Source organism: Pleurodeles waltl, chromosome 1_2 (assembly GCF_031143425.1).
Source record: "Pleurodeles waltl isolate 20211129_DDA chromosome 1_2, aPleWal1.hap1.20221129, whole genome shotgun sequence".
Classification (NCBI taxonomy): Eukaryota; Metazoa; Chordata; class Amphibia; order Caudata; family Salamandridae; genus Pleurodeles; species Pleurodeles waltl.
Genome location: NC_090437.1, coordinates 1,346,086,805 through 1,346,114,108, shown reverse-complemented (window position 1 = coordinate 1,346,114,108; position 27,304 = coordinate 1,346,086,805). Strand labels below are relative to the sequence as shown.

General features: G+C 47.2%; 1 protein-coding gene across 1 annotated transcript in view; it reads left to right on the top strand.

Moving 5' to 3' along the window:
* LOC138252602 (zinc finger and SCAN domain-containing protein 30-like) overlaps window positions 1-26,703 on the top strand; it is a 92,777-nt gene extending 66,074 nt beyond the window's left edge. Inside the window, exon 4 of the mRNA XM_069205752.1 lies at window positions 21,079-26,703. Coding sequence (XP_069061853.1) covers window positions 21,079-21,830 — 752 coding nt within the window. The 3' untranslated portion in view covers window positions 21,831-26,703. The remainder of the gene's footprint in view (window positions 1-21,078) is intronic.
* The last annotated feature ends 601 nt before the right edge of the window (window positions 26,704-27,304 follow it).

The following is a 27,304-nucleotide window of genomic DNA, read 5'->3' as shown; positions in this document are numbered from 1 at the left end:
CTGAAAGCCACAGGAGTGGAAGAAGGTGGTTGGAGATAGGGGGCATGGTGTGGTCGACTGAGTAACAAAGGGGCAGCACAGGTCTGCACCAGTCAGGAATGTTGGTACCCCGATAGCCCAAGATAAAGGGCATTAGACTGATCGAGGTGAGATGCCACAGGACAGTAGGTTCTGTCAGAGCACAGGTGCTTTCCCTGCATACTGTGCACTGTCCTGTGTCACCAGTGCCTTTGGGGCTGTGCCACATTTGGATAACCGGCACAGCCCCTTATACACTTGACAGTCCAAAAATGAGTAGGGGGTGAAAAATGTGTGTAATTTGCATAATCACATTAAATTTCAAGGAAATACACAAAGTTATACATAATTGGGCAAAATGGAAATCCTTCATTGTACACCATAACACAGCACAAAAGGTTTCCTTGTGTCTAATTTTGACATGAGGATGTATTTCACATTAAAACAATAGTGTGAAAAACTCAGTTGCAACAGTCGCTCACATGTCATAATTTTATTGTGGAAGGCAGTGTAATTAAGTGATTCATTCAAGGATTGCTACAGGCTGGGGTAGGTATGCGTCTCGGACGACGTATGACTGCAGTTACACTCCTAGTAAACGCACAACTGTGTGATGTGTACTTCTGTACTTGTTTTTACAAGAGGTGGGCCTTTAACATGAAGAATATCAACCAGTGCACCTTCTTGGGCTGGGTAAGGACTGTAATGCTGTTGCATTCTTTAGAGGATAATGTGGAAGATTACTAGTAACGTGGGGTCCTGTGGGTGCTGTGAGTCTACAAGGAAAGGTTTGTGTGTCCTTGGCACTCCTAGAGCAGTCAGTGGGGCACAGTGAACACAGTCCATCCTGCTGAATTCACAATCTCTGCCCTAGTTTCTCAACACACCTGGATTAAACTGGGTGAGATTGCAACAAAACAGCCCAAAAACAAATATGCCCAAGCTTCTGCCTCCCACGATGCAGTAGTGGGCCACCCAGGAACAAGCCTTTGGGTGAGAGTGGCTGCTAACAAAGTCTTGACTGGTATCACAGTCCATGTTCAGGGACCACTGGTGCCGGAACGAAGCAGCACCCAAAGGTATGTCCCTCGATGCACCGAAGTCTCCAGCCGTTATTTTTAAACTAGCCAATCATGGCTGTGATCTCTGATTGGTGGAGGAGCACAGAGTGGTGATGGCGGTCACAGGACTTAAAACTTCTGCCACGTCAGACTGGGAATTGGAAACTGGGGGTTCAGTGGCAGCTGACGGTAATGACAACTGCTGAACTGTAAAAGATGTTCTGCAGGGCAGTGTGCTGCTCACTGGAATAATGCCACCCTCACCGCCAGTGCTCTCAGGGCTTCAGCCTCAAACACACCTGCCACCTTCAAACACACCTGCCACCTTCAAACACACCTGCCACCTTCAAACACACCTGCCACCTTCAAACACACCTGCCAGCCTCAGACCCACCTGCCGCCTTCAAACAGACCTCCCGCCTTCCAATACACCTGCCGCCTTCAAATACACCTGCCGCCTTCAAATACTCCGGCCAGCCTCAAACATACCTATCAGCCTCAAACACACCTGCCAGCCTCAGTCCCACCTGTCACCTTCAAACACACCTGCCAGCCTCAGACCCACCTGTCACCTTCAAACAGACCTGCCACCCTCACACACACCTGCCAGCCTCAGACCCACCTGCCAGCTTCAAACAGACCTGCCAGCCTAAGACCCACCTGCCACCTTCAAACAGACCTGCCACCCTCACAAACACCTGCCAGCCTCAGACCCACCGGTCACCTTCAAACAGACCTGCCACCTTCACACACACCTGCCAGCCTCAGACCCACCTGTCCCCTTCAAACAGACCTGCCACCTTCACACACACCTGCCAGCCTCAGACCCACCTGTCACCTTCAAACAGACCTGCCACCTTCAAACAGACATGCCAGCCTCATATCCACCTGCCAGCCTCAGATGCACGTCACCTTCACACACACACCTGCCACCTTCACACACACACACAACCTGCCACCTTCACACACACACCTGCCACCTTCACACACACCTGCCACCTTCAAATACACCTGCCTGTCTCAGATGCACCTGCCACCTTCACACACACACACACACACACACACACCTGCCACCTTCACACACACACACCTGCCACCTTCAAATACACCTGCCAGCCTGAGGCCCACCTGCCAGCCTCAGACCCACCTGTCAGCCTCAAACACACCTGCCAGCCTCAGACCCACCTGCCACCTTCACACACACACCTGCCACCTTCACACACTCCTGCCAGCCTCAAACCCCCATGCCAGCCTCAGACCCGCCTGCCAGCCTCAACCCCACCGATTGGGGGGCATTGCTGTGATTTATAGAGAGAGCTACAGTTGCAGCTTTGCTCGGTGTGATATCTCAGAATGCGGAAGTGCCCTCTTTCAAATACAGATTAATAGCAACTTCACTTTAGCTGGCATTTTGATCTCCAGTCCTCCTGGTCCACATAAAGCCTTTAGGGGAGCTCTAGTAACGTTTACAGCTGCACAAGTCACTCGATCTGCAAATGTTAGTATTCTTGTCTATCTTAATCTTCACCTGGAAACTCTGCAAGGCGGGGACAGTTCACACCTGATAGAGGACTTGGCAGCATGTCAGTTAACCCAATTTGTTTCCGGGACGACACATTTCGCTGGCACCCCTAGATCCTGCATTTCCAATCTCCCTGCTTTGTCAGGAGCCAGCCCCCTGCCTTTGTCCTGGACGGACCAGTTTTCGGTCTCGATGGCTGTCCGCCTGGGGTTCACTAAGCGACCCTGTGGCTCAGCCCTACCTTCAAGTGCCCCTCGCATAAACTTGACATCTGAAAATTTGAGCGACTTATTTCAATAAGTGGTCCACTGGCAACTACGAGAGCAGAGTCTATGAGTAAGGGAACAGAGGCATGCATCACCTGAGCCTTGGATTCTCTCGTTCTTCTGAGACCGACAAACTCCAAGGAATCTGGTGCTGCGCCCTGGATCAGTGAACCTGTGATGGCAGGCCAAGAAACATTGCATGGCGTTCTCTGACCTCGTTGTCAGGACAGGACGCTCCCCCCGCCGCGCAGCGCACCCTGCAGGTGCCCTGTTCCCTGACTGCCGCTGCTGCCCGTGTTCGAGGCCCTCCTCCACCCGTAGGCCCCCGCCTGCGCCTCATCCCTGGTGGCCCAGTGGTGGGCAGTAAGGTTTGCTTCTGTCGTGTCTCTGTATTCTCCTTGTTTGTCTCTTTCGTTTCTGTCTCTGTTGTGTTGCTGTTGTTGTTGTCCCTATTGTGCCCACTGTGTTCATTAGTATCTGTACTCTGTAGCTGTATTGCCCAGTAGTGACTCTATTGCTATTGCCTTTTCTGTGCACTCAATCCCGCTCTTTCCCCTGAGCGTCTCCCTCCTCCTCTGACCCCCCACCCCCAATCCATCGCCATCCGCCCGCTTCCCTGATTTTTTCCCCTTCTCTACACCCCCTGCCCTCCCACCTCCCCCTCCCCTCTAGCTACCCAGTGCTATTTCCAACCCCCCTCCACACTCGCCGCTCCCTCGCCCGTTTTTCTCGCCGCTTCGGTCCCGCCCCCAGCTCCTCCTCCCTCCCTCCACCCCCTCTTAATGCTGGTCGCTGTGCGACTGTGCCGATGGCGCACCGGAGGCGCACCGGAGGCGCGCCAGAGGCAAGCCCGTCTGCGCCCGTCCGCGCCCAGACCGCGTCCAGCGGCAGAACCCCTGGCCCTCGCCCCCCGCTCCACACCCCGCCCAGGCTCAGCTACGACGCTACCGCCCTCCACGCACTCAACAACGGCCGAAACCAAAACCAACACTGCTACCTAGCCGCACCGAAGCACACACACGGACCGTTCGCCTGCCGCACCTGCCACTTCTCCTGCGACCGAACCTCCAAACCAACGACCGCCAGACCGAACCTCCTCCGCTGCATACTCTTCAACACCTGCTCCGCACGCAAACACGCCGTAGAACTCTGGGACCTGCTCGACAGCACCGTCCCGGAAGTAGCCTTCCTGACAGAGACATGGTGGAACGAATCATCTGCACCAGACATCGCCATCGCCATCCCAGACGGTTACAAGATCTCCCGCAGGGACCGCACCAACCGCTACGGAGGAGGACTCGCCATTGTCCACAAATCCTCCCTCAAGATCACCACCCACACCGATGACCATTTCAACACCGCAGAGCTTCTACACTTCCGTATCCACACCGACCCCAACACCACCCTCAGAGGAACGCTCGTCTACAGGCCCCCCGGACCACGGGCCCAGTTCTGCGACTCCATCGCCGACCTCGCAAGCACCCATGCACTCGCCTCCACGGACTACATACTCCTCGGGGACCTCAATTTTCACCTTGAGAACAACAACGACCACAACTCCACCATGTTGATCAACAACCTTGCAAACCTCGGACTCAGACAACTTGTCACGTCAACAACCCACGCCGCCGGACACACACTGGACGCCATCTTCTCGCCCAGCGACCACGTTACCTTCAACGACACCACCGAACCCTACTGGACCGACCACCACTGCGTCCAGTTCACCTACAACAAAACCACCGCACACCACCACAGACGCCAACTCCCCCGCCGCAACTGGGGCAAAGTCACCAAAGAACAACTTCTCAGCACCCTCTCCCAGAACCCACCAAACGAGCCCACCGACCCAGACACCGCGGCCTGCAACTTCAGTCAATGGATCAACAACTGCGCCAACATCCTCGCCCCACTGAAGAAACCCCCCAACAACCCCACCAGCAAGAAAGCCTCCTGGTTCACCAACGAACTCCTGGCCTCCAAACGCACCTGCAGGAAACTGGAAAAGAAATGGCTCCAAGAACGCACACCAGACAATCACGCTGACCTCAAAGACGCAACCCGCCGACACCACCACCCCATCAGGACCACCAAGAGGTCCTCCTTCAAAGACCGCCTAGACAACAACGCACATGACAGCAAAGAGCTTTTCCGCATCGTGAAGGAACTATCCACCCCCAGCACCAAGGCCAACGACATCCCGCCATCTGAGGAACTTTGCGACTCCCTCGCCGCCTTTTTCCACAGAAAGATCGCCGACATCCACAGCAGCTTCAACACCCCTACCTCACCCACCTCCGTCACCACCTCGTACCCTAGCATCACCAACCCCATCACCGCCTGGTCCAACATCGACGACGATGCAATACGCAAAATCATGAACTCCATCCACTCCAGATCACCGACTGACCCCTGTCCCCACCACATCTTCAACAAAGCCGACTCGATCATCGCGACCCAACTCTGCAAGATCATCAACGCCTCCTTCGAAACAGGCACCTTTCCAGAAAGCTGGAAGCACGCAGACATCAACGCCCTTCTCAAGAAACCAAAAGCCGACCCCAAGGACCTCAAGAAACCAAAAGCCGACCCCAAGGACCTCAAGAATTTCCGCCCCATCTCCCTCCTCCCCTACCCAGCTAAAGTCACAAAAAAGATCGTCAACCTTCAGCTGACACCCCACATCGAAGACAACAACGTCCTCGACTCCTCACAAACCGGATTTAGACGCAACCACAGCACCGAGACCGCCCTCATCGCCGCAACAGATGACATCAGACGCCAACTGGACCGCGGCGAGACCTCCGCCCTCATTCTCCTAGACCTCTCCGCGGCCTTCGACACAGTCTGCTACCACACCCTACTGTCACGCCTCCAAGAAGCCGGAATCCAGGAAAAAGCCCTAGCCTGGACCTCATCCTTCCTCTCCGGCAGAAAACAGACCGTACGCCTCCCACCCTTCCGATCAGAAGCCAACAACATCATCTGCGGCGTCCCCCAGGGCTCCTCCCTGAGCCCTACGCTGTTCAACATTTACATGGCCCCCCTCGCACAAGTGGCCCGCCGTTTCGACCTCAACATCATCACCTACGCCGACGACACCCAGCTCATCCTCTCCCTCACCAACGACCCTGCCACCGCCAAAGCCAACCTCCACGAGGGAATGAAAGCAGTCGCCGACTGGATGAGAAATATCCGCCTGAAGCTCAAAACCGACAAGACAGAAATCCTCATCCTCAGGACAGTGACCCACGCCCTCGTCAGCAGCAGACTGGACTACGGCAACGCACTCTATGCAGGAATCCCAGTGAAACACCTACAGCGACTCCAACGCATCCAAAACGCCTCAGCCCGACTCATCACCAACGCACCCCGCCACAGCCACATCACCCCTCACCTCAAAGGACTCCACTGGCTCCCCGTCAACAAAAGGGTCACCTTCAAGCTCCTCACCCATGCACACAAAGCACTCCACAACGCCGGCCCCTCCTACCTCAACAACAGACTCAACTTCTACACCCCGACCCGCCATCTACGATCCGCGAGCCTCGCCACCGTTCCCCGCATCCAACAAGCCTCCTCCGGCGGCAGATCCTTCACCTACCTCGCCGCCAAGACCTGGAACACGCTCCCTACCTACCTCCGACAGACTCGAGACCTACTCGCCTTCAGAAGACTCCTCAAGACCTGGCTCTTCGAGCAGTAGCAGTCCCCCTCCCCCAGCACCTTGGAACCCTAACGGGTAAGTAGCGCGCTCTATAAATTTCTGTGATTGATTGATTGATTGCAAACTCCTGGAGCACCTGGAGGAAAGCTTATCATCCTGTGCTAAAACATCAGTATAGAACCGCTGTTAGGGCCTACCATGAATTTATCCGGAAGGCACGGGCAGACCATTTTGTGGATAAAATTAAGCACAGCAGTAATTCCTCTAAAATAAAATGTTACTTTCTTAAACAGCCTTACTAAAACTAGACTCAGTGCCATTCCTTTAGAATCACCTAATGCTCAGTGTGGGAACGTAGCGAAGCATTTCGATGGCCAGATAGAGTACATTTGATCCCAGGCCGTTGCTTTGAGCTCCTCGGACCCTGCCCTGCTGTTCCTCCTCGGCTCTCTCCTCCCTGATGTTGCTGCCCGAGGTCGCATCATCAGGTAAGGCCGGGTTCTCCTGCGGATCCTCAGCCAGAGAGCTTTGGCTCATTGCAAGACCCCCGTCTGCCTCAACCTTCAGCTTATTAACCTTTGTCTGATGTGGCATCTGGAAACACGCCAAAGTCATTCCCCGCTTGAAGAAACTATCTTCAAATGCCTCTGATCCGGAAAACTACCCTCCTATCTCGTTGTTGCCTTTTATGCGAAAGTGACTGAAAAATATTTAAACTCAATTTTAACCGAAGACTTAAAAGTCAATCAGTCTTTAGATAGTTCTCAAAACAACTTGAAGCCTGGACACCATGCAGAGCCTGCTGTCCTTGCTTGTACTTAGCATCTCTGAGGCTCTTTAGACCTGGGGAGACCTGCGGCCTTGGTCCTGCTTGATCTGAGTTGGCACAGTGCCTGTAAAACTTTACTCCAGTGCTGAAGGAGGACTAGCACTGGTGACTGCTCCGGGGTGGTTCGCCTCGTAGCTTGCTGAGCGTTCCTTTAAGGTTCCTGTTCCTCCCGCCCACAGCTCCCAAACTCATTGCCTCCACCTTGGTGTTCCGCAGGGGTCTGCTTTAAGCCCAAACGTATTTAATATCTACATCCAGCCCCCAGCGCAACTCCAGTGCGGACTTGGCTCTCCTTCGGAAGGGCCTACTTGAGGTAGCGAAGGGGATGGGTCCCAACTGTTTACGTCTGAATACTAGTAAAACCAAAGTCATGGGGCCTGGTACAGACCCCCTTTCTTTGGGATAGGAGCTGGTGGCCTTCCTTTCCACAGTAAAAAAAAACCTTGGCGTCTGGATGGACTGCAATCTCATGTTTGAAACACAAGCAAAATCAGTCACAGGTACATGTTTTGGCCGTTTGCCTAATCTCATGCCTATACTTCGTTTTTCTGCTCCTGATGTCCACCGAGTCATTGTACCGGTGGCCATTCTTCCACACTTGGATTATTTTAACATCCTTTACTTGGGAGCCAATAAATCTGTGGTTTGCAGACTTCAGCGACTACATAATGCTGCTGCCGGGGTGCTCTTCTCCCTCCCCAAGTTCTGCTCTGCCTCTGACTTACTATATAAACTGCACTGGCTCCAGGGGGAGAGGTGTGTTCAGTTTAAAGCCCTGTGCATTACTAATAAAATCCTGCTTTCTCAGGGGGGGTGCCCACTTCGGCGAGTATGCTGACCTTCTATCAGCCTTTGGCCCATTGTGCCCAGCCTGCCTTAGGCAGGCGGTTTTTCCCCGCATTAAGAGCTTGTGAGGGAGGCCCCTCGTTTTGGGCAATAGCCCAGCATCTATGGAAATCTCTATCTCTTGCGCTGAAGAATCTGGAAAATCATCTGTCTTTTAGGGAAGCCTTATGGACCAGGCTTTTCTCGTCCTAATTCTTTTTTTTTTTTGGCCTAATTTCATAGGATGTGTGTTGGTGACTAGTGCTGGAAAGCCCTCTGTCTGGGCAGCTACGCATCCTACAAGTCTGGTAACAACATATTAGGTTGGAAACTGGTTAAAAGAAGATTATTGTAGAGATAGCCAATGATCACACAGGAAAGCGATGACGGTGAAATGATAAGTTTAATAATGCAATGCCCCAGACACCTTACATCACAGTCCTTGTCACCCTCAGATCTCCCACAACAGTCTAAGCTCTCCTCCTGGAATCTTGGTGGGAGAGCCCATTGTGATATGGGTCAGAGGGGACACCTGGGCCAGGGATGAACCAACACAGGAAATACAAGATACCACACATCCCCCTTTCATTACAGAAACAAGTTAGTTACCGATGATCACAGAGTAGGGAAAAGGGGTGAACAGGGGAAAGAACTAGAACTTAATTAAATCTAAAAGGAACATGTGATGCTTTTTAACCATATGTGTAATACATCAAATAACCACTGCTGTTAATATATAATGAAGAATGAAGAAAAACATACAATAGACACCCTGCACAAATCAGAAAATAATATGAGGTTCTTTTCAGTTACAGACATAGTCCATTAAATATTTTGGTGGTCGAACAGGTCGTGTTCGTACTCTACAGGGATATCTCCATGAGGTGCCTTCACTTTCACGCGGTGTTGACGAGGATTCCACAATTCAATGTTGTTTATTTTTGTTTGATCCTCGTTTACTGGCATTGTTGGTTGTATATCCAATTGAGGAAGGCTTGATTATAGCTATCCTGCCTAGGTTCCATATTCTGCCATCATCAGTTTTCACAGCATTGCGGAACAATTTGACCACTCTAATTGCACTGGTGAATTTCGAGTCCTTAGCACTTCCCGTGGGAGCCTTGACCTTTACTCAGTCACCTACCGAAACCTTATTGTCTTTTGTGTGATTATCTCTGTCATATTTCTCCTTTCTCCTCTCCTATTTTCGGATTTCCTGCTGTCTCCATGGCTGTTTCGTCTTTATCGTGACCCATCCTTTTCCCCATTTCATCCATGATGGAAGTAGTTGTGAATGGGGCTTTCTCCCTTCAAGTAGTTCAAAAGGTGTTTTCCGAGTGCTTTGGTGTGGAGTCATGCGATATTCAATAATTATTTTGGCTATTTCCATCTTCCAGTTGAGGGAATTTACTTTAGCAAGCTGAATGATCTCTTTTAAAGTTTTGTTAAATCGTTCAACGGCTCCATTGGTCTCTGGGTGGTATAAAGCTGAACGACAATGTGTTATGCCATTCTCTTTCATGTATGTTTGCATTTCATTTGAGCAGAATTGGACACCATTACCCGTTTGTATTGATGTTGGTAATCCTTCTCTTATAAATAGTTCACTTAAAAGTTTTATGATACTACTGGAGCTGATGTTGGCTGTGATTTTTATTTCAGGCCACCTAGAGTACAAATCGATTACAACTATGATATATGGTGTGACCTGTTCACCTATAATGTTCAGTGCCAGTTCATCCCAGGGGTGTTTTGGGAGTTTACGCAACTGCATTAGTGGTTTTCTTGTTATTAGAATTTTGTCACTCTCATTGCAGGGTACACACTCCCATATGCAACTTTCTATCTGGATATCCATACCAGGCCACCAAAAGTCCATTCGTATTCTCTCTTTGGTTTTGGACACACCAAAATGACCCTCATGAGCTCTGTTTATAAGTTTCAGTCTTAGATTACTTGGGGGTATCAGTTTTGTACCTCTAAACAAGCAGTCATCATGTTCTGCTAATTCATTCCTCACACACCAAAATGCCTTCAGTTTGTCTTTGATTTGGGTTTTAGACGGTCATTTGCTGTTCAAGTACTGCCCGACCAAATTCAGATCCTCATCTTCTCTGAGGTTTGTTTTCCATTCTGCTTCTGTTATCACCCCTTCAGATATTACGCAGACATTTGAGAGCACAACATCTTCCTCCTCTGAAAGTTGTTTGTCACCCCCGACACTATCTGTGCTAGGAGGTAATCTCGATAGGCAGTCTGCTGCTTTGTTTTTTACACCTGGGGTGTAGTCAACTGTGAATGTGTACTCCTGCAGATTGATTATCCACTTCCTAATGCGACTTGATATAGCATCTAGACCTTTCTTCTCAAATATCTCCTTTAGCGGTTTGTGATCAGTTCTGACCTTGAATTCACTACCCTAAATTAAGTTTTTTAATTTTTGGAGGGCCCCTTATACAGCCAATGCCTCTCTTTCTATCACTGAGTAGTTGGCTTATGCTCCTCTCAAAGATCTTGAGGCAAACGCTATGGTGACTTCTCCTTTACTATCAACTTGGGATAGGACAGCTCCCAGACCTTTTGTGCTGGCGTCTGTGGTCACTATCACTTTCCTCCCTGGTATAAAGGCACTGAGGTTGGGTACATTCCTGAGGCACTGTTTCACATCCTGGAAGTCTTTATCACACAAGGAGTCCCACAGAAATTCTGTTTTGGATTTCAAAAATGATCTCATGTGGAATGTTCTTTCAGAGACGTTAGAAATGAACTTACTGTAAAATTCCACCATCCCAAGAAATGATCGAAGTTCATCTTTGTTTGATGGAGTTGATAAATCTATTATTGATTTCACAAGATCTCCCTTCGGTTCGATCCCTTTGCCTGAAATTTTGTGTCCTAGGTAGGATATCTCTGGACATGCGAATTGACATTTGTCCGCTCTCACTGCGAGGCCAAATTTCTTAAATCTTTTGAGGACTTGTTCAACCCTAGCTTGATGATCCATGTTGGTTGCTCCACAAACTAGCACATCATCTTGGTAGTAGAAAACGCCTGGAATACCTTTTAGCATTTCCGTCATAGCTCTTTGGAAGACAAATGATGCTGACATTAATCCAAAAGGCATACGTTTGAATTTATATGCACCTATAGGTGTGATAAAAGAGGTTAGGTTTTGGGAATCTGGGTGTAATCTGACTTGGTAATATGCTGAGGCCAGATCTAGGGTTAAAAAGACCTTTGCTCCTTTTAGGGCGGTGAACATTTCTGCAAAAGTAGGTAGGGAAAATCTATCTACTACCACTTCCTTGTTTAGTGCACGCAAGTCCACACATAATCTCACTTTATTATCCGCTTTGCGAGCCACTACAATCGGAGCAAGCCACTCCGTTGCTTCAACAGGTTCAATTACATTTTGCTTACAAAGTTTCTCTAACTCATCCCTCACAGCATCTAGGATACTTATTGGTAGTCATCGGACTTTAGAAACAACTGGGATTGCGTTCTGCTTCAGTTTTATTTTGTGAATGTATGTTTTGAGGCATCCCAGTTTATCAGTGAAAATTTATGGAAATGTATTTACAAAGTAATTTTCTTGTACTTCTTGAACTTTGATTTGAGGTGATGCATTAGGGTCCAAGATAACTCCTAAGTTTTTTTTTTTAACATGCCAGCTTAAAATGTTGTCACCCCTTTCTGCTACATAGACTTTAGTTTGTGTTTCTAATTCTCCATATTGAATAGTTCCCCAAAAGTATCCTCTCATGGCTATTGGCTGACCCCCATACCCGCAAGGTTGTATGTCTATTTCATACAATTTTACTTTGTTTGCAAAATTTCTACAAAATACCTGGTCAAAAATGATTGTTAGAGGTGAACATGAATCAAACATTGCTTCAACCTCAGTGTTATCTATTTTTATGATGTCTTTGGGATTACCTTCGCCTGAATCGTTCACTTGCAACATAATTTCATCATAAACCTCAGAAACTTTGACAGTGTTATTTCATGTGACAAAATGGCCTTTCTTGCCACACCCTTTACATACTGCCCTCCATACTGGGAACCCTTTCCAGTAGGCCATATGACCTGTCATTCTGCATCTGAAACACTGTCCTCTACACTCTTTATCAGGTGTATTTTGAGTTTCCTTCTTCTTCTCTTTCACCACGTTTACTTCTGCTTTATTCTCAGATGTTGCACTTTTACTCTCAACTCTAAGTTCTTTTACACACAAGAGCATATGTTCTACCTGTTTTGATACTATTAATACCTCATTGAGGGGGGGTCATCCTTGAGGCATAACTCCTTACGGACCCTCTCAATGTTGCATGTTAATAAGAATTGGTCACAAATGCGTTCTTCCAAGGTTGCACCAAATTTACAGGATGAAGCCAATCTCCTTAGCTCAGACACAAAGTCCTCTATGCTCTCCCCCTTCCTCTGTGAGCGTTTGCCAGAATGATACCTCTCTAGAATGGTACTAATCCTGGGTAGGTAGTGTTTATCTAGCTTCTTTATACATATTTCATGTATTCAAATTGTTTCCTTCCTCATCTGACAAATCTGGAAGGTGTTCTAAGACTTCCTGTCCTTCCGCTCCCAAGCAGTGTGCTAGTAGCGCAACTTTTCTCTCGACATTTATATTAGGACCACACACTATAAGGTAGTTATTAAAAACCTTTTTCCACTTATTCCATGTCATTCATGGTTCCCCTGTGGTGTTTAAGAAGAATGGGGGTTGCGTGATGTTTTGCATGGTGGGAAACTGTGTGGTTAGATGCTATTCGAGTTATGTGCTTTGTCAAATCCCTGTGTACTAAACTATTTGTCACATATATGCACCTACAACCTCATATTTTATACATTTGTAGCGCTTCACTTGATTTTAAATATACATATTGATTACATTTATTTGCACTTCACATGAATATTCTATTATTAAATTCTGAAGTAATCAATACACACACCATATGTAATAGTATTGTAATACATAAGGGTGCCTTCAATCTTATTATTTGTAATTTGAGTATCACAACTGTTGTTAACTCTGCAAACATTTCTTTCCTTTGTACTCTGAATATTTCTAGTTTGTGGATCACTGTATCTCTTTAGTGCCCACTGTTCTAATGTGTTCGATTCAGACACAGAGGTCTGCTGAAACCTCCTATGTTGTTTTCTTGCTGCCTGAAACCTTTCAAGTTTGTCCACTAGATGGTGCGAATAGCACATAAATTCTATTATGGAGAAATGGCAGCTGTATCTTGAGAAAAACGACTTGATGTCCCTTATTAAGGTTCAGTTCTATAAAATGTTACACATTTTTTAAATACAGCAGTTGTTTAAGTCATATGGCCATGAAGATTCCTTGAACTATTTGTTTCTTCCTTGGTTATACATGCAAAGTGCGTGCGCTCTGCATCAGCTGAGAGGAATTCCCTGAGGTGATATGAACATTGTAAATAAAACGCCCAGAGTGCGCTGCAGATTTATAGCTGCTGGCCTTCGTGGTGAATTCCCCGAGGCACAATTATTGATCTAATCAGCATGCCTCACAGCCGATTCAGACTTAAACCACTTTACACCTTTGATCTTTAGCTGGAGAGTTATTTCCACGATTTAGCTGCTAAACATAGAGACTTCCAGGTAACAAACAGTTGACATTCGTAGCCACTACACTTTTCCTCACATGCTGAGCTGGACAGAAATAGTAATGTCCGTTAATTAAATGTGGCAAGACTGCCTAAATGTTCCAGTGCAAGAGTGCTGGCTAAAAGGACAGATGTTCACTCGTCGTTACGCAAGCTTTCACATCCGATGGCTTTGCCTCTACACTTCAGGGTTACATTTAAATTTCACCATCCCTCGTGAAAAGTAAGACACTGCCTCACCGGAATCTGTCTCAGGACCACAGTGCTCAATTAATCCTTCTTCACAGTTCGTATGTGCTGTTCACAACTTGCCGTGTTGGGGCGTGTTCTCTTTTGCATCACCGGATCCCATCCTCGTCGCCAATTTAGAGATGGCCAATGATCACACAGGAAAGCGATGACAGTGAAATGATAAGTTTAATAATGCAACGCCCCAGCCACCTCACATCACAGTCCTTGTCACCCTCGACAGTCTAAGCTCTCCTCCTGGAATCCTGGTGGGAGAGCCCATTATGATAAGGGTCAGAGGGGACACCTGGGCCATGGATGAACCAACACAGGAAATACAAGATACCACAATTATGAGCTGGAAACCAGTAGCAGGACAGTTACTGCTGGTGAGGGAGCAGAGACCGTTCTCTGTAGCCAGGTTCCTTGGTCCTTTGTGCCCTGTTCCTACTGCTTGTTTTTCAACTTAAGCTTTTGTGAAGCAGTGCTCTTCCAAGGTTAATGTTGAAACAAGTTTATTCACTTACCTCAACACAATAGAAAAAGCCCATCCATGCCAGCTGTGGATACCAACTCACCAGCATCATCCTATCTCTGCCTGACCTCTATCTTAGAGTTCTAAGTTCTGTTTCTTACATCCTTGTTTAAAGAGACAGTGACCACACACCTCCCTCCCAACACGACTGGGCAAAGCATACAACTTGTACAGTTACAATATAACATGCATATACACAATGTAATAACTGAAAATTATGTGAACATAAACATATGTTCAACGGCTCTAGGGTAAGAACCCACAAGGTTATTACACAAAATCTCCCAAATGTGTGGGACGTAAAGTTGTGCGTCCACTACTCCTCAAAGTAGCGGGAACACTTTCTGTACCCCCAACGCCCTCCAGATTTTTGTTGTCATTAGGAACAACAGCCACTCTGCTTCAGTTCGAAATGTGATTATCACTCAATTTGACAGCATTGTGAAGTAAGTAACCACTTCCAGTGGTGTAGAACATTTAGAAGATCTCCCTTTCTGGGGAAACCTCACCATGCCTCCTACGTTCACTTTAGTCAACAGGACAGCGTGTCTCATGTCAAAATTAATCTTGCGCTGCTCCACCATCACATCCCGAGTTGCCTCCCGTCACTTGAGGCTGAGCACGTGCCTGTATCCTGGCAGCTCATCCACGCGGGACACACCATAGTGATAGTCTTACAGCCCCTAATAGTTCATAAGGCATCTTGTTTGGAATGAATGAGGGGTGAGGTGATACATTTTCACTCTTTCAACAATTTCTGACCTCTAGTCTCCGTTCTGAGATTTTGTTCTTTGTATGACTTCATTCCGCACCTCGTTAACCCCCCCCCACACAATCCCATTAGTCTCAGGGAAATAGAGAGAACATTTTTTATGTCTACAACTAGGAATAAATTCTTCCATTTCTTTACAAACCAACTGAACATCTGTCAAGATGTATGCAGGTAGACCTTCTCTATCAAATAGATTCTCCGGAAATTCAATAACTTTCTGTGTTGCTATATTTTGAGTGACACAAATCTCTGGCCACTTTGAATACATGTCCAACAAAACTAGAACATAAAACTGTTTAGTCTTGGTGGTCACAGGCCTCAGTACAGCCAAAGCCACCTCCTGCCAAGCTCCTGCGGGCTTTTCCCTTATGATCATTGTGAGAAAGTAGCCTCTTTCTAGCCTTGTTACCCCCACTTTTGGCCTGTTTGTGAGTGTATGTCAGGGTGTTTTCACTGTCTCACTGGGATCCTGCTAGCCAGGGCCCAGTGCTCATAGTGAAAACCCTATGTTTTCAGTATGTTTGTTATGTGTGACTGGGACCCTGCTAGTCAGGACCCCAGTGCTCATAAGTTTGTGGCCTATATGTATGTGTTCCCTGTGTGGTGCCTAACTGTCTCACTGAGGCTCTGCTAACCAGAACCTCAGTGGTTATGCTCTCTCATTTCTTTCAAATTGTCACTAACAGGCTAGTGACCAATTTTACCAATTTACATTGGCTTACTGGAACACCCTTATAATTCCCTAGTATATGGTACCAAGGTACCCAGGGTATTGGGGTTCCAGGAGATCCCTATGAACTGCAGCATTTCTTTTGCCACCCATAGGGAGCTCTGACAATTCTTACACAGGCCTGCCACTGCAGCCTGAGTGAAATAACGTCTACGTTATTTCACAGCCATTTTACACTGCACTTAAGTAACTTATAAGTCACCTATATGTCTAACCTTTACCTGGTAAAGGTTAGGGGCAAAGTTACTTAGTGTGAGGGCACCCTGGCACTAGCCAATGTGCCCCCACATTGTTCAGGGCCAATTCCCCGAACTTTGTGAGTGCGGGGACACCATTACACGCGTGCACTACATATAGGTCACTACCTATATGTAGCTTCACAATGGTAACTCCGAATATGGCCATGTAACATGTCTAAGATCATGGAATTGCCCCCTCTATGCCATCCTGGCATTGTTGGCACAATTCCATGATCCCAGTGGTCTGTAGCACAGACCCTGGTACTGCCAAACTGCCTTTCCTGGGGTTTCACTGCAGCTGCTGCTGCTGCCAACCCCTCAGACAGGTTTCTGCCCCCCTGGGGTCAAGCCAGGCTTGTCCCAGGATGGCAGAACAAAGGACTTCCTCTGAGAGAGGGTGTTACACCCTCTCCCTTTGGAAAATGGTGTGAAGGCAGGGGAGGAGCAGCCTCCCCCAGCCTCTGGAAATGCTTTCTTGGGCACAGATGTGCCCAATTCTGCATAAGCCAGTCTACACCGGTTCAGGGACCCCTTAGCCCCTGCTCTGGCGCGAAACTGGACAAAGGAAAGGGGAGTGACCACTCTGACCGCGCTGGAAGCCTGCAAAACTGCAACATAGTAGCAAAGACGACTACTGCAACTCTGTAACGCTGATCCTGCCGCCTTCTCGACTGTTTTCCTGCTTGTGCATGCTGTGGGGGTAGTCTGCCTCCTCTCTGCACCAGAAGCTCCGAAGAAATCTCCCGTGGGTCGACGGAATCTTCCCCCTGCAACCGCAGGCACCAAAAAGCTGCATTACCGGTCCCTTGGGTCTCCTCTCAGCACGACGAGCGAGGTCCCTCGAATCCAGCAACTCTGTCCAAGTGACTCCCACAGTCCAGTGACTCTTCAGTCCAAGTTTGGTGGAGGTAAGTCCTTGCCTCACCTCGCTAGTCTGCATTGCTGGGAACCGCGACTTTTGCAACTACTCCGGCCCCTGTGCACTTCCGGCGGAAATCCTTCATGCACAGCCAAGCCTGGGTCCACGGCACTCTAACCTGCATTGCACGACTTTCTAAGTTGGTCTCCGGCGACGTGGGACTCCTTTGTGCAACTTCGGCGAGCACCGTTTCACGCATCCTCGTAGTGCCTGTTTCTGGCACTTCTCCGGGTGCTACCTGCTTCAGAGAGGGCTCCTTGTCTTGCTCGACGTCCCCTCTCTCTCCTGGTCCAATTTGCGACCTCCTGGTCCCTCCTGGGCCTCAGCAGCGTCCGAAAACGCTAACCGCACAATTTGCAGCTAGCAAGGCTTGTTGGCGTTCTTTCGGCAGGAAAACACATCTGCACGACTCTCCACGGCGAGAGGGATCCGTCCACCAAAGGGAAAGTCTCTAGCCCTTTTCGTTCCTGCAGAAACCGCAGCTTCTTCTGTCCAGTAGAAGCTTCTTTGCACCCGCAGCTGGCATTTCCTGGGCATCTGCCCATCTCCGACTTGCTTGTGACTTTTGGACTTGGTCCCCTTGTTCCACAGGTACCCTAGATTGGAAATCCACAGTTGTTGAATTGTTGGTTTGTGTCTTTCCTGCATTATTCCTCTATCACGACTTCTTTGTCTTTTGGGGAACTTCAGTGCACTTTGCACTCACTTTTCAGGGTCTTGGGGAGGGCTATTTTTCTAACTCTCACTATTTTCTAATAGTCCCAGCGACCCTCTACAAGGTCACATAGGTTTGGGGTCCATTCGTGGTTCACATTCCACTTTTGGAGTATATGGTTTGTGTTGCCCCTATCCCTATGTGTCCCCATTGCATCCTATTGTAACTATACATTGTTTGCACTGTTTTCTAAGACTATACTGCATATTTTTGGTATTGTGTACATATAACTTGTGTATAATTGCTATCCTCATACTGAGGGTACTCACTGAGATACTTTGGCATATTGTCATAAAAATAAAGTACCTTTATTTTTAGTATATCTGTGTATTGTGTTTTCTTATGATATTGTACAAGTGACACTAGTGGTACTGTAGTAGCTTCACACGTCTCCTAGTTCAGCCTAAGCTGCTCTGCTAAGCTACCATTATCTATCAGCCTAAGCTGCTAGACACCCTATACACTAATAAGGGATAACTGGGCCTGGTGCAAGGTGCAAGTACCCCTTGGTACTCACTACAAGCCAGTCCAGCCTCCTACAATCATACGTTGAATCCTTGTCTTACACACGTTATCACTAGCAACACAGCCAATCTACTTCTACACTGCCCTCTCAACTTGCACATCAACACCTGGCCACCAGAAGTATAATATGATTCTCTTGTTAGTCTTTGAAATGTATTGATGTCCTGTATGACCAAGGTGAATAATCTTCTCCCGGACTTGACCAGGAGGTACCTACTTTGTACCCCTCTAGAAAAGATCCTCCTTGACGAGAGTTCGTCACGCGCATTCCAATAATTTTAAATTTCTTCGCATAAAATATTCTTACTGGACCGTCCACGAGAAATCTGTATTCAGACTTTCTGTATTATGGCATCTTCTGCTAAATGAGTTTTCCACACCTCCTCACTAACCACTCCCTCAGTGATTTCACAGACACTAAAGTCCTCTAAATCCCACAGATCTTCCCTTGAATCATCCTTACTCTCAATTTGTTCATTAACCAGCTGTGACAGTCAGCTACCTTATTCTTAGGCGCTGGAATATACTTGACTCGAAATGGCATCCAAACCCTTCTTTGAGAAAACTTCCCTGAAAGGTTTATGACCCGACCTGACCACAAAGGTTTCACCCCAGAGGAGCTTTCTGAGTTTCTTGATTGAGAAGGAAGCTCTTTGCATCTAGTGGGCAATCACTCAGTAGTGTTTTTCAGAAAGCCCTGGACAAAAACATTATAGTTTCGTTCTACCCCCCTACACCCCACCCCTTTAACTTGTTTCAAAACAGCACCCAAACCCTTGGCTCTGGCATCTGTGACTACAATGGATTGTCTTCCAGTATCAAAGTTCACAAAGAGGGCGCGTTGTGTAATGTGTCCTTAACATCTCGAAACGCTGAATCACGAGTGTACCTTGAAAGCTTAATACCTTTATTAAGGTGTGTTCTCATATAATAGGTGCGACTTGCAAACCTGGGCGCAAACTTATTATAATATTCAGCCATTATTAAAAAGGTGACCAAATCATCCCTAGGAGGGGGACGTTCTTCTATGGTCTTCACAAATTGATTCTTTGATCTAACACCATCCTTGGCAAGCCTGTGACCAAGATACTCAATATCGAAAATATTTAATTTACACTTATTCTCCCTCAAGGTAAGAACCCATTCTTTAAATCTACCCAAAACCTGTTCAATCCTGTCATCATGTTCCTCTTGGGTAGCGCCAAATTCTAGGACATCGCCTTGGTAAATGTTAACCACTGAAACACCCCCCACCCACGGCCCCAAGACATCTTCCATAGCTCTTTGAAACATGGAGGCTGATGAGCTCAACCCAAGAGGTTGCCTCGTGAATTTGAACATGTCAAAAGGAGTGACTAAAGAGGTCAGATTCATAAAGGCGTTGTCTAACTTGATTTGATGATACGCTGCCCTGAGATCTAGGGTAGAAAAATCAACAGCCCCATCAAGTAAGCTAAGCATATATGTGATGATGGGTAGTGGATATCTGTCTGCAACTATGTTCTTATTGAGACCTCTCAGATCCATGTACTGCCTTACTTCACCAGAAGCTTTGCTCGAAAGCCATTTAGTTGCCTCTGTCTCAACAATTATGCCCTAATTTTTCAACTTGTGTTCCGAGAGCATGGCTTTGCGTAGGCTATAGGAACACCTCGTACAATGTAGCATACAGGTTCCGCTCCATCTTTGAATGCGCTTATGAACATAGTTAGTGAGACAACCCAACTTGCCAGTAAAGACATCCTCAAACTCTCTGCGCAAACATGTACTCGTAACTTCACTTCCAGCCTTGTCTCTCTTCCTCCTCTGTGATGTGTGACAGCCTTGCATCTCTTCCTCCTCTGTGATGTGTGACAGCTTTGTCTCTCTTCCTCCTCTGTGATGTGTGACAGCCTTGTCTCTCTTCCTCCTCTGTGATGTGTGACAGCCTTGTCTCTCTTCCTCCGCTGTGATGTGTGGCAGCCTTGTATCTCTTCCTCCTCTGTGATGTGTGGCAGCCTTGTCTCCTTTCCTCCTCTGTGATGTGTGAAAGGTTTGTATCTCTTTCTCATCTGTAATGTGACAGACTTGCATCTCTTCCTTCTCTGTGACAGCCTTGTCTCTCTTCCTACTCTGTGATGTGTGACAGCCTTGTCTCTTTTCCTCCTCTGTGATGTGAGTGTTGTCCCTGTTCCTCCTCTGTGATGGGACAGCCTTGTATCTCTTCCTGTTCTGTGATGTGTGACAGTGTTGTCTCTCTTTCTCCACTGTAATGTGTGAAAGTTGTTTGTCTCTTCCTCCTCTGTGATGTGTGACATTGTTGCTTTGTTCCTTCTACCTAATATTTGAGAGTATTGACATAGTTCCCGCTCACTGTTGTGTGACAGCAATCTTCTTCTCCTTGATGTATGACCGCGTTGGTGCTGGTCCTGCTTCCACTTTGTCTTTGTTCATGTCTTCCTGAGTAGTCTTGTTTCTGGGGGCAGTCTGAAGCCTGGTGGCCAGCTGCAAATGAGCTTGTTCAATGCCCTATTCTCTGGAATTGTCTGACTGTTTTAGAAAGCGCCATTCATTATTTGTGTATTTCTCTCAATCCACAGAGCACAGCAGCTATAAGAACAGAATTGAAGGATTTACTGTAACACAAGAGTCAGACGAGAGGATTTCGGGAAGACACAAAAGAAAGGTTCTCTTGAGTCCTGAGATGGGAGAATCCAACAAGAGGCTGGATGCTGCACGAAGGAGGCTGGTGACACGTAGTGAGGCAGGACCATCCGGGCCCACTGAATGCACAAGTGATGTCAGTACATCAGATGACAGTTGCGAGCAAAAAGAGACAAACACACAAGAACGGGATCTCAGTGATTCTGATAATAATTTGAACAATTTGTCCAATCAGGGGACATATCAGCATGTGCCTTTGACATACAGCCAATGTGAGACAGGTTTTAGCCGAGCATCAACTCTGATCATGCACCAGCAGATGCACACAAGAGCAAAACCATACGTGTACCACAGCTATGATAAGAGGACCAACAGCTCAATTCTCCAGGTCGCGCATGAACAGATCCAAACAGGAGATAAAACACACACTTGCTATGAATGTGGCAAGAGCTTTAGGTGGCCTTCACTGCTGGTGAGACACCATCGAATACATACTGGCGAGAGGCCATTTGTTTGTAATGTGTGCGGGAAAAGCTTCAGCCAGTCATCACACTTGGCAACTCATCAGAGACTGCACACGGGCAAGAAAAGGACGACAATGAAGCAGCCTAGGGAAGCCTCCCTCATGCAGCGTTGGAGACATTCCCCAACCTCGTTTCTTGATGCCATGTGCCTGTGGCAGAAATAGTGCGCTCAGAGGAGCCCGGCAGAGTAGCTGTACCAATCCAGTAGAGGCCTTCTATTCACTGAAACAACCATGTACCAGAGAACAGTGGCTATTGTTAGGCTGACCACAGTAGAGTGGCCTTGGGCGGACCACAGTAGAGTGGCCTTGGGCGGACCACAGTAGAGTGGCCTTGGGCTGACCACAGTAGAGTGGCCTTGGGCTGACCACAGTGGAGTGGCCTTGGGCTGACCACAGTGGAGTGGCCTTGGGCTGACCACAGTGGAGTGGCCTTGGGCTGACCACAGTGGAGTGGCCTTGGGCTGACCACAGTGGAGTGGCCTTGGGCTGACCACAGTGGAGTGGCCTTGGGCTGACCACAGTGGAGTGGCCTTGGGCTGACCACAGTGGAGTGGCCTTAGGCTGACCACAGTAGAGTGCCCTTAGGCTGATCACAGTGGAGTACCCTTAGGCTGACCACAGTAGAGTACCCCTATGTCTCAACCGGTCCCGTGGAGGGAAAGAAGGTGATCATCCCATGGGAAAAGATGCAACTGGAGAGAAGTAGGCGCAAGTCACATGTATTGTGTAGGCTACATCAGGGCCTACCAGGAACCCCAAATGGATACATGCATGTGTGCAAATCCTGAAGATGGTGCAATGCAGACTTGTGGCTGTTTTAGAAACTACTTAGAGTTATTTGCATAAGATGAAAATGCCGTAGGTGCTAAAAAACACATCTGTGTTTGCAACACTAACGACAAAAGCCATGGGCCTTCCGTACATGTAGGTATCATGTGCTCAACACCCAAGGGCTTTGTACTCCGAATTGGAGTGCTTCAGTCACCCATGCCTCAGACTAGACCCGGCTAAAGGATGATGTGGGGGGTTCACAGCAGCCTCTGAGGGTAGTGCCCACAACTCATGAATAATCAGGAAAAAAATAATCTTGAAAAGTATCTTCTCTTGCTACCTGCTAACTGTGCCACACAAGTACACAATGATGAAATGCAGATGGGTGACACAAAAAGACCTGAATTAGAAATAATGTGTGCAGCTTTTCAACAGATGAGCCTGTTGGAAAATAGTGACTCCTCACAGCGGGAGCACCTCAATGGCGTATCATTCCTGACAGTACCTCAGTAGATACTTGAAGGAGATCCAGACAGACTGATGGTAGGAAGGGCTTATCTACTGTCATCACCAAAGGTAACATGAAAGAAGTATGGACATCTCTAGAGACTGACTAGTACTGGGACGCCGGGCATTGCTGGGACGCCAGCCTTTGCTGGGACCACTGGTGGGACGCCTGGCAGTGGTGGGACGCCTGGCAGTGGTGGGACGCCTGGCAGTGGTGGGATGCCGGCCAGTGCTGGGACGACAGGCACTGGTGGGACGCCGGCCAGTGGTGGGACATCGGGCACTGGTGGGACATCGGGCACTGGTGGGACGTCGACCAGTGCTGGGATGCTGGCCAGTGCTGCTGGTTCATCAGACCACGGTTGTGCAAGATTCTGATTTGTATTTCTGTCATCTGCTTGCCTGTAAACCATCCTCTTTTGGGACCAGTCTCCCCCTGCTGCCCTGCCCCTCTCTTTCGCCCCGATGCATTATAGCCCCAAGTCCTGCCTAGCACTGCATTGCTTGCAGGCTATGAAACTTAACATGAGAGGTGGGTAGGCTTCTCCTGCTCCTTTAGTCATTTCCTGCAGTTTCCAAAACTTGCATTCAGAAGCGTGCTGCCTTCTAATCAACAGAGACATGGGCAGACTGTCCCCTACAGAATCTAGATGGAGTGGTCTTCGCAGAATATTGGGATTGGTGGTCAATGTGATGTCAGTCTTGGCCTCCTTTTTGAACCATTCACTGGACTGTGTTTTTTCCATCTGACAGATAATACTTTTTGGGATGGGCGAGGGCGGGGGATTAGCTGGTCAAGCCCACTTCCATTGCTGAATTCAACCTTGTCTTCTGGCAAACAAAAACATATGTAGTTATCATAAACAACATTTTAGATACCTCCTTCTAAATTATTTTTTCAACTCAGAATTCATGTGAGTACTATGTGTACTAATTGTGATTTGTTTTTTAGGGATTATGTTATTAGAGAGAATCCACCATAACCAAACTACCTTTTATTCATGTGACACAACAGACCCATTAGAACACACTCCCCTTAAAGAAAATGTTTTTTACTCACTTCCTCCAGCTCCCTGCTTAACCTTAAACGGAATACAAGCACACTCTGACCTGTAATGTACACCCAACTACTTACCCTAGACGTAACTGGCCCATCACCCTAACCCGCATGTTAACCATAACCTTAGTCCTAACCCAACCCTTCTCCAGACTCTAACCTTCCCATTAATGGTGACCGTAACCATAATCTATCACTGACCCAACCCTTCTCCAGACTCTAACCTTCACATTAATGGTCACCTTAACCATAATCTGTTCACTGACCTAGCCCTTCTCCAACCTCTGACCTTCTCCTTAACCATAATCTATCACTGAGCCAGCCCTTCACCAGACACTAACCTTCACATTAATGGTGACTGTAACCATAATCTATCACTGACCCACCCCTTCACCGGACTCTGACCTTCACATTAGTGGTCACCTTAACCATAATCTCTTCACTGACCCAACCCTTCACCAGACTCTGACCTTCACATTAATGGTCACCCTAACCATAATCTATCACTGACCCATCCCTTCACCTGACTCTAACCTTCACATTAATGGTCACCTTAACCATAATCTATTCACTGACCCAGCCCTTCACCAGACTCTGACCTTCACATTAACGGTCACCCTAACCATAATCTATCAGAGACCCAGCCCTTCATCAGACTCTGACCTTCACATTAAGGGCCACCTTAACCATAATCTATTTACTGACCCAGCCCTTCCCCAGACTCTAACCTTCATATTAATGGTCACCTTAACCATGATCTATCACTGACCCAGCCCTTCACCATACTCTGACCGTCATATTAATGGTCACCTTAACCATAATCTATCACTGACCCAGCCCTTCACCAGACTCTAACCTTCACATTAATGGTCACCTTAACCATAATCTATCACTAACCCAGCCCTTCACCAGACTCTAACCTTCACATTAAAGGGCACCTTAACCATAATCTATCACTGTCCCAGCCCTTCACCAGACTCTGACCTTCACTTTAATGGGCACCTTAACCATAATCTATCAATGACCCAGCCCTTCACCAAACTCTGACCTTCACTTTAATGGTCACCCTAACCATAATCTATCACTGACCCAGCCCTTCACCAGACTCTGACCTTTTACATTAATCGTCACCCTAACCATAATCTATAACTGACCCAGCCCTCCACCAAACTGTGACCTTTCATCCTCACCTAACCCTTACCCCAGCCATACCTGATCCATCACCCTAACACTCACATTGACTGTTGCTCTCTACAGTGACTCAACCCTTGACTACTCTCTAACCTGCAGCCAACTCGTTAACCCCGGCACTAGCCGTAACTGATCTACATCCCTAAATCTCATGTTGACCACAACCCTCTCCCTTACCTAATCCTTACTCACACTAAACTAAAATCTGCTTTAAAAAGAAAGACAAATATAGATGGAAAATGGCATGTTTGGCACTGGACTAACTGAATTTACCAATAAAAGCTAAATAGTAATGAGTTTTAGTTTATAAGAAAGCTTTAGTAAACAGCAGTGTAGCTTACATTTTTCAAAATAGTTCTCAGTGTTTCAAAAGATGTTTTTGTGGGCAATTCATGGTGCTAGTTCCTGAGCGTCCCCACCTGCTCGTTCTCCTTGGTAGCAGCAGCAGCAGTAAATCGTACTGAAGCCTTTTCTGGCCTGTCTTCAAGTTTTTTTGTTTTTTTTAGATGTTGTGTAGAATAAGATTTGAAGATGATATAATTTACCTTTGCCCCAAGCACCAGCAGGAGCCATGACATGAGTCAGTGTGTCTCTAGAGCTTTGAGTGGTGGACAGAAGCACTGTGGACCCTCAGCCACAAGAGCGAAGAGCTTGGGTAGTTGTGGCTCATTCTACTAAATAGAATTATTCTTAAGCAGCCCATCAGTTGGAACAAGAATGCCTTCCCACATGTCCTCCTCAAAGTATCCTTCTTCACTATCCTCCTTAAGCAAGATATCCTCCTAAAAATATCTGAGGAAGTTCTTTACTGTTTCACTGGCTGTGAAGGAGCCACACAAAAGGGTCCTTTCATGGACCAACATCTTGTGCCCTTCATGGACCAACATCTTGTGCCCTTCACGGGCCAACATCTTGTGCCCTTAATTGACCAACATCTTCTGCTGTTTCAGACTTCTGATTCCAATGCCACTGACTTGTAGCACACAAACACCTGCTCCCTTCTCTCTCTCAACAAAGATCCCTTGCAAGTGGCGTGATGATTGACACTGGGAAGGCCTCGTTGTGGATCCTACACATGACAATGATGTGAGTTGGAGTTTGGCAAAGGACAGTTTAGTTCTTAGTTCTGGTTTGAACAGGTCATTAAGCAGACCCTGCGGACCGGACGCACATCCTGCCAGTTTCATGTGATTGAGACCTTTCTCTATGGCATATTTAAAACCCAAGAAGCTAATCAAAGGATTGCGTACTGGAACACTCTCTAGGTCCTAGTCCGATGGACATGGAATAATTAACAGGAAGGCAGCCTTCATAAACTCATTTCAAGTTCACATTTACTCAAATGTTTTCATTGGCAAAGCCCTACAACGTACAATATTTCTATTTGTAAAATACAACACTTATAAATATGTATAAAATAGTCCTCTTTTTCTAAATTAAAAATATTCTCAATGCAGTAGTGGCTTCTAGAGCATACAGGGAGTGCAGAATTATTAGGCAAGTTGTATTTTTGAGGATTAATTTTATTATTGAACAACAACCATGTTCTCAATGAACCCAAAAAACTCATTAATATCAAAGCTGAATATTTTTGGAAGTAGTTTTTAGTTTGTTTTTAGTTTTAGCTATGTTAGGGGGGTATCTGTGTGTGCAGGTGACTATCACTGTGCATAATTATTAGGCAACTTAACAAAAAAAAATATATACCCATTTCAATTATTTATTATTACCAGTGAAACCAATATAACATCTCAACATTCACAAATATACATTTCTGACATTCAAAAACAAAACAAAAACAAATCAGTGACCAATATAGCCACCTTTCTTTGCAAGGACACTCAAAAGCCTGCCATCCATGGATTCTGTCAGTGTTTTGATCTGTTCACCATCAACATTGCGTGCAGCAGCAACCACAGCCTCCCAGACACTGTTCAGAGAGGTGTACTGTTTTCCCTCCTTGTAAATCTCACATTTGATGATGGACCACAGGATCTCAATGGGGTTCAGATCAGGTGAACAAGGAGGCCATGTCATTAGATTTCCTTCTTTTATACCCTTTCTTGCCAGCCACGCTGTGGAGTACTTGGACGCGTGTGATGGAGCATTG